This window comes from Azolla caroliniana, unplaced genomic scaffold (assembly GCF_043228905.1).
Source record: "Azolla caroliniana isolate FFs.n. ecotype wild unplaced genomic scaffold, voAzoCaro1.0.p SCAF_6, whole genome shotgun sequence".
In the NCBI taxonomy this organism is placed as follows: domain Eukaryota; kingdom Viridiplantae; phylum Streptophyta; class Polypodiopsida; order Salviniales; family Salviniaceae; genus Azolla; species Azolla caroliniana.
Genome location: NW_028230441.1, coordinates 1248792 through 1256617, shown reverse-complemented (window position 1 = coordinate 1256617; position 7826 = coordinate 1248792). Strand labels below are relative to the sequence as shown.

Below are 7826 nucleotides of genomic sequence, written 5' to 3'. Positions count from 1 at the left end.
TCGAATTACCCCATCATTGTCACGAAATTCCTCGAATTACAAAATATTATCACTTGTCAACACTTTGAGGAGGAGGAGGAGGATGCCACACACAATTTCGTTACGCATCCGGTAGCTGAAGCCATTCGGGTTGTTATGCCACACCTTTGGGCATCGTTAACTAGGATAAATTTACCATCCTCTCGGGGAGATATCCATGGAGGGAGCCAAACTTTACATTCTATGTCGTGTGTGACAACATCAAAGTACTTCATGGATTGGGGGTCTCTAGAATTGTGGTTCGCTGTGCTACATGGAGTTATAGCAGAACATGTTATTTGGACAGAGAAAGTTTCATACACATAACCAAGCGTGGCAGATGCATCCTCTCGTGTCGTGTCGTCGGATACACCTTCTCGGATGGACGGACGGGCGGCTTTTGCCTTGCCAATGGCCATAACCATATCCTTCTAGCTCTTGTTTTTCTTCTGTATACATAATAACAGTTTAGCCATATGAAAGAAACAGAGAGAGGGAGGGGGTTTTCAGATGAGGATCGCCTTGCTGCTCTAACTAGAAAATAAATATGGAATACGGAAACCTGAACCCGTATCGATCCATCCATCCATGCTAAGCAGCGTATCTGATCGACCCTTCGCCTTTTATCGCCGAAAAGAATGTCAGACTATGTCTTCACACCCTAATGCAATCTCCATGTCGTCGATCCATAGCTTTCACAGAGAAACTTATCAGACGAACAGAGATTCGTGAATGCCCCGTAGACATCATTCATACACTTCTTCATGAATACACGAAAAAGAAAGACCTTTCAAAGGCAAGAAAGCTTTTGTCTTTCATATCTGGACATGGGCTTCAATCTTCTCCTGCTTGGGCTGGAAACATAGTTAATTTGTTCACACATTGTGGAAGCTTGGACGAAGCAAAGCAAGCGTTTTTCAGAGTTTTGAGACCTTCCATATCCACTTGGTATGCTATCATTGATTCACACGTGGAGTTCAAAGAATGCAAGAAAGCACTGGAATTGTATGAAAGGATGTTGCTACATACAACAATTGAACCTGATAGAGATACTTTTCTAAAGGTTCTCAAAGCTTGTAGTCTCACTGGTTTTATAATTCATGGATTTCATATACATGATAGAATCATTAAGAAAGGATTGGAGCAGAGTGTTATTGTTGCCAATACTTTGATTGATATGTACGGAAAATGTGGTCGGCTCGATGAGGCACGCCATGTGTTCAATAAATTGCATGACAGAAGTGTCGTATCCTGGGGAGCAATGATTGGAGGCTATGTTCAGAATGGACATAACGTTCAAGCTGTAACACTTTTCCAGTATATGATGCAACAAGGGGATTGTGAGCCTAACAGTGTTACTTTCTCTTGTATTCTGAAGTCATGTGGTGCTATAGAAGCTCTTGAAGAAGGTCGATTTATTCACTATTTGGTTGTTAATTTTGGACTTGAGTCAGATATCCGAATCCAAACTGGCCTAATTCATATGTATACCATTGCTAGAAGCTTAGAAGAGGCCTTTAACATCTTTATTCGAGCACAACACAAAGATATGATGTGTTGGGGAGCAATAATTTCGGGTTATGTTGAATGTGGTTCTAGCATCGGAGCTCTTCAACTTTTCGAGGAAATGCAACACAATGGATTAAAAGCAGATAGAGTGATATACATATACATATTAAAAGCTTGCCAAAACATGGGATCTACAAGAGAGGGGAAACTTGTACATGAGAAAATCATCAAAGAAGGGCTTGAAATGAATATAACAATAGGAAATAGTCTTATCAGTATGTATAACATGTGTGGGTGCATAGGTGAAGCCTACAATGTGTTCAATCAAATGTTGAATAGAGATATTGTCTCATGGACATCGATGATTGCAGGGTTTGTGCACAATGAGCGCCATTTTTCTGCTTTAAATTTGTTTGGATGCATGCAATGTGCCACGTTAGAACCTGATAAAGTTACTTATTTGTGGACTTTAAAATCCTGTGGTCATATTGGGTGCTTAATACATGGAAGATTTATACATGACCAAGTGATTAGACGAGGATTGGATTCTGAAGGTATGATAGGATGCACCCTTGTTGATATGTATGGCATGGTGGGAAGTTTAAAAGAGGCACATACCATCTTTGATAGATTGCCTATTCAAAACATGGTCTCATATGGTATTATGATTTCAGCTTATGCTCAATTTGGATATGATTCTATCTCCATTGAGCTTTTTAAGAAAATGAAGAATGATGGCATACAACCTGACGAAGCTTTATGTATCTCTCTATTACGAGTATGTGGAAGGGTAAGAGCTGTGGATGTGGGTCTACTAATACATGATTGTTTGAAGGAGGTTGCATCTGAACTGAATGAAACAGTTGTGAATGCTCTCATAGATATGTATTTTAAGTGTGGGTGCATATCAGAGGCATCCAAACTTTTCAGTGTTTCATCGATAAAAAGTGCATCTTGCTGGGGCACCATAATTTCAGGTTATGTAGAGTGTGGCCATGTTAATCAAGGTCTTGTTGTTCTTGAGCAGGTGCAAGAAGAGGTCATGAAACCTGATAAGTCACTTTATGTTGCTGTTTGTAAAGCTTATAGTAGTATTGCAGATATAAAACAAGGTAGACTAGTTCATAATTTAGTGATAAAACATGGGCTTGATTCATGTTTGATCATCGGCAGTGCTCTCATAGACCTGTATTCAAGTTGTGCATATTTGAAGGAGGCTCAAGAAGTGTTTGAAAATTTGCTGAACCCTGATGTGGTGTGCTGGGGTACTTTAATGTTCGGTTATATGCAGCATGGACATGTAGCGGTTGTTCTTGAATTATTCCTTGCGATGCAGGAGACTGGGGTAAACCCAGATAGAGCTATATTTCTGTGTGTCCTGAAAGCATGTAGTATTCTTGAGAACACTCAGGTGTCTAAGCTACTGCATTTACAAATTATTGAGTGTGCACTTGAAAAAGATGTGATCATTGTGACTGCCCTTATCCATACCTATGGGAAATGTGGGACACTTATAGATGGTCACAAGCTTCTGGAAGAGCTTCAGACTTCAAATGAAGTACCATGTGTATCAATGTGCTCTAGTTATATCCAGCATGGTCATGAATTACCAGCCCTCAAACTTTTCGAGTCAATGAAAGAAAAGGGTATGAAGCCAGGTATTACCACCTTCTTGTGTATCTTGAAAGCATGCAGCAATATTGGAGCTTTGCAGCAAGGAAGAGTAATCCATGACGGGGTCATAAAAGGTGAACTTGAAAATGAATGTTTTATAGGTAACACCCTGATTGACATGTATGCTAAATGTGGTAGTCTGAAAGAGGCACATAATGTCTTCAATCATGTATGCAAACCAGATATTATCTCATGGAGTGCCATTGTTGGAGCCTATGCTTCTCATGGTGTTTGGGATATGGCTATACAGTTGATGAAATCCATGGAAATTTATGGGGTGAAGCCCGATGACTCATTTTTCCTTAGTATTCTGTCTGCTTGCAGTCAAAATGGCCTCCTTGACAAAGGGTTTTCGAATTTTGTACAAATGAAAAGGGAGCATGGATTGGCTCCAAGAATTGATCATTTCAATTGTGTTATTGACATTCTTGGTCGTCATGGTCATTTGAATGAGGCTGAAGACACGCTAAAAACAATGCCAATCGAGCCTAATCTTGTGGGATGGGTATCTTTGCTTACAGGTTGTGGATTATATGGGAATAAATTACTTGGTGGAGAATGCTTTGGTGAAATCAAGCACCTCGATTGCGATAATGCTTCTGGCTATATGCTGTTATCCAAGCTTTGTTCAGGGCTACATCAAAATGATGAAATTAGTGAATTGACTGGTCATATGCAACTGATGGAAAGTGCTTAGCTGTCAGGACCAAAAAAATTCTGATTTGGTGTAAGGAGGAAAGAAGCATAACAAATATGCTAAATATCCAAAGGAATTTGTTCTTCATTCCAAGCTCATTGATGCCTAGATGCAGCTTACCTTCAAAGGGTCTGGGGTCATTATAAAGTATGTGAGAGGATATGTCATGTGAACTGAAACAATTTTGATTGTCTAAGGGGAAAGAAGCATAACAGATATGCTAAACATCTGAAGGAGTTTGTTGTCTGTGCCAAGCTCACTGATGCCTAGCTTTAGCTTACCTTCATTGGGAGCGGGGTCATTATAAAGAATGCGAGAGGATAGATAAGTCATGAGGTCAGCATGCAGAAAGAAAACCAGTAGTAGAGGCCAGGTCTAAACAAGCTTCAGTCCCCTCAATTAAGCTTGGTTGACACAAGTTGTTTTGGGTGGATCCAGAAAGAGGGCTCAAGGCATAGAAAGGGCCGATAACCAGATCTCCAAAAGCGAAGATGTGGCATCGAGGAACCAGTCACTTCCGATATTTGAACAGATGTACTTGAAAGACTGCATGGACATCTTCCGACACTGGTTGATTAATCAGAGGAAATATTTGGCTTGTTTGCTTGGCGAGCCACCCCGAAAGTCTGTTGTAGAGGTTGAATTTAGAGCATGGCTTCCCTATAATTGTTCCTCGTTGACCTTCAAAGAAAGATAGTGGAGGTACGAGATCGGTTTAGAATGCAAAGATGTGGCATTGAGGAACCTCACTTAACATTTTCCGGTCTTTGAACAGAAGAAAGATGAAGACTAGAGCATTGGGTGCATTATTCTGCTTCATGTGAATTGAACTGGACTATGCTAGCGTAAATATGTAGTTTGTGGTTTCCCTGGATCACAAAAAACTGAGCATTCAGGAAAACCAAAATTGCACCATGGTGGATTGACCATCGCATTGGCCTATATTTATATAGTCCTAAATTCACTATGTATATTCTGTAATTTGGGATTGTTTCTTTGTGTAATAGCTTCTATAATTAGATAGAGGTTGGAATAGGCTATGCCATTAGTAGCCCCTTCAGCATTAACAACGTCAATGTTTTAACCCATCATGTCATTTACAAGCAAATACATGCACGAGATTCCTGTCTATTAGAAGCTATGTAAAGTTCCATTGAAACATAAAGATATACCAAGAAAATATTAAGCAACAATATTGCTTGAAACTAAGAAAGTTCTACCTTATTGTTCAAGGTAGAATCATTCTACCTAGGTACCAAATGGTGATTAGTATACAATCATATCAATTTTGTACATAAGTTACCAAAGCCAAATGTAAATGAGGGTACACATTTGATTGTTGTCGCTCTTAGGAATATTCAATATTGGTGCTTGATAAATAATGCATTCCATTATTGTAGGTGCACAAGATGTGAAAACCATGAACTAGAGTTTGAGGGAATTATGGTTGAACTGCATATCAATGTCTTTTCTCACAAGATATTCTAAGTATAGTGTTTTTTATACAGGAATAGTTGGAAGAGCTTGCAAGTTCTACCATTTGCCTAAATCTCCCCAACTTAAATTGCCTTAATGCAATGAAAGAGGACATGGTGGAGGGCATATGAGAGACACTGTGCTCCACATATGAGAAAGCTTTGGTGCCAAACTAACTCTACTTAATGAAGAGCCTCCAATATTGCAAGACAAAGATTGAGCACACATGATGGTGGATAGACATTGATGAACTCAACTTTGTGTTCACATTTTGCAAGAGGTTGAGGAGATGCACCCAAAATGGATTCATAACATTTTGAGAGCGGGTGAGTAGTCTCTTAAGTGGAAAGGCAAACAAGTAAGCATCAAGTCCTAAATCTCACCAGAGTGCATGTAGCACATGAGCGATGTCGAAGTAAAATGGGGAATTCAGATGATGAAAAAAGTAAAGGATTAACTTGCACTTTAATGTTTCTAGTCCAACAAGGTAGTTTGTATGAAGTTGGATTGCATGTAGTGGAAGAGAGAAAACAAGGTAAGTGGGAACAATAAAAATGAAGGCACAAAGTCAAAGCGAGAGGACAAGGACATGGAAAGAAATACTTCAAAAGATAAATGTCATACATGCCCATGATGGTGCCCTGGTGTTGATATGCCGATGTATATGTTCATGCTATGATCAACGATGCTTATAATAATGATCATGATGACATGTTTTTCATATTGATTATGCCCACTTGTTTTTGGTAGCAAAAGATGCAAATCATAAAACGAGCATGAATGGACCTTTGATTCTCAAAAGTAGCCTTCCATGTGATGCCTCGTCACAATTGGTTTGCCACTTATGATGAGAAGAGATGTGGGATTGCACAACTTTTTTACGTGGTTGAATGAATAGTATCTACTTATGCTTTCTAGTGGCCCATCATTTATACTACGAAGATGTTCGAGCGTTCTTGCCTATAATGATCGTCATCTCTATCACCAACAAGATGCAAGTGGTCTAATGTGACCACTTTCCATACCTCCACATGGAAGATTTGAAAGGAATCTATGTTGCTAGCCCAAAGAACTAAGAGGGTCATTGTATACTTCACATGTTACAAATCTAGATCAAGGCAATGTAACAACAAAACCGAACTTCGTTGTGGCATTGTTTCAAGAATTGGGCAATAGCCCACAACAAATATGGAAACAATGAAGGATTTAACCTTTATGTGTCCCAAGTTCTTAATAATAAGACAAGAGCCAAAATCAATTTGAAATCATGATAGCCTAGTTAAGAGGAATTGACTAAATTTGAACCTTGTCAAGAGCACGTAGAATACTTCTTATATATAATATACTTTAAGTCACTTTAATCCATACATTTCAACTCCACTAAAAGCAAAAGCAAAAGTGAAAGTAAAATAAGAAAAACAAAGTAGAAGTAAAGATAGATAGGTACTCAACCAAAGTAAATGTTGAAATTCTATGCCACTTGTTAAATTTTAAAGGGTTCCCCAATTTGAGAAGTGACATTGGGCCGAAGGTCTGTGCATGATTCTTAGTAGAAAATCTTTTATAAACTAAATAACTTTTTGAAGGCAAGCGAATAATAATGATGTGAGTCACTCAAAGAATGATATTTTCCATCGTTGCTCAAAAACATAATGTGACTTGTATTCCTTCAAATTTTACTTTTACATTTGAAATTGGAATCAAAGATTTACATCAATAAATCATTTGAAGAAATTTGGACGAATATTTATTAGTTTCTAGTAAATTCATTTTTCCTGAACATTCTTATATGATATTAGGACTAAAAACCATGTTAAAAAGCAACAATTTTACGTGAAGCTTATTAACTTTTACCAATAGTTGTTGAGATTATTTGGTTAACATGGACTCAACATTAAATAACATCTCATAATTTCTAGAGGAGATGTCTTCCTTGAATCTAAATATTTAAGCATGCTATTTTACTAAATTAATTAAGCTTGCAAAACTTTAAGGTGATTTTTCAACGATTCATCTACAAATTACATGAAGCTCATTCATTATCAAAATTTAACGGTGACTTTTGAATGTTGCTAGTGCAAGTAACTTCTATAATAAATACTTTTAAGCATCAAATTTAAATGTAGTTTTCAAATAATGCAAGTACAAGTTGGATTGAAAATTCTTACAAATATCAAATTTGAAGGGTGATTTAATTTCAATTCATCTTAGAGAGTCATGATTCTTCGAGGATTAGTAGGTAGGTGCTAGTGGTCCCAAAGTGGGTACATAAAGTTTGATGTACATAGAAAGTCTAAGAAATTTGTAGTAATCTAAAACCATACCCCTCTTTGCCATGTGTATTTTAAAAAATGAATTTAATATATCATTAACTAAAAATAAGAGTTAAAATATGTGTAGAACTTGGACAAGTTTTGCATTGGATGTTGCTATAACACAACAAATGAATTTG

The 7826-nt window shown here is 37.6% G+C and overlaps 1 protein-coding gene across 1 annotated transcript; it reads left to right on the top strand.

Moving 5' to 3' along the window:
- Positions 1-518: 518 nt before the first annotated feature.
- On the top strand, positions 519-4865 carry LOC147862441 (pentatricopeptide repeat-containing protein At2g39620-like). The gene has a single exon (XM_087321299.1). It carries the CDS (start codon positions 683-685, stop codon positions 3896-3898), a length of 3216 nt encoding a protein of 1071 aa, XP_087177425.1. The 5' UTR covers positions 519-682; the 3' UTR covers positions 3899-4865.
- Positions 4866-7826: the final 2961 nt, after the last annotated feature.

Bases quoted from the DNA above. Each gene is read 5' to 3' on its own strand.
- LOC147862441 (XM_087321299.1), top strand. From the start codon at position 683: ATGCAATCTCCATGTCGTCGATCCATAGCTTTCACAGAGAAACTTATC.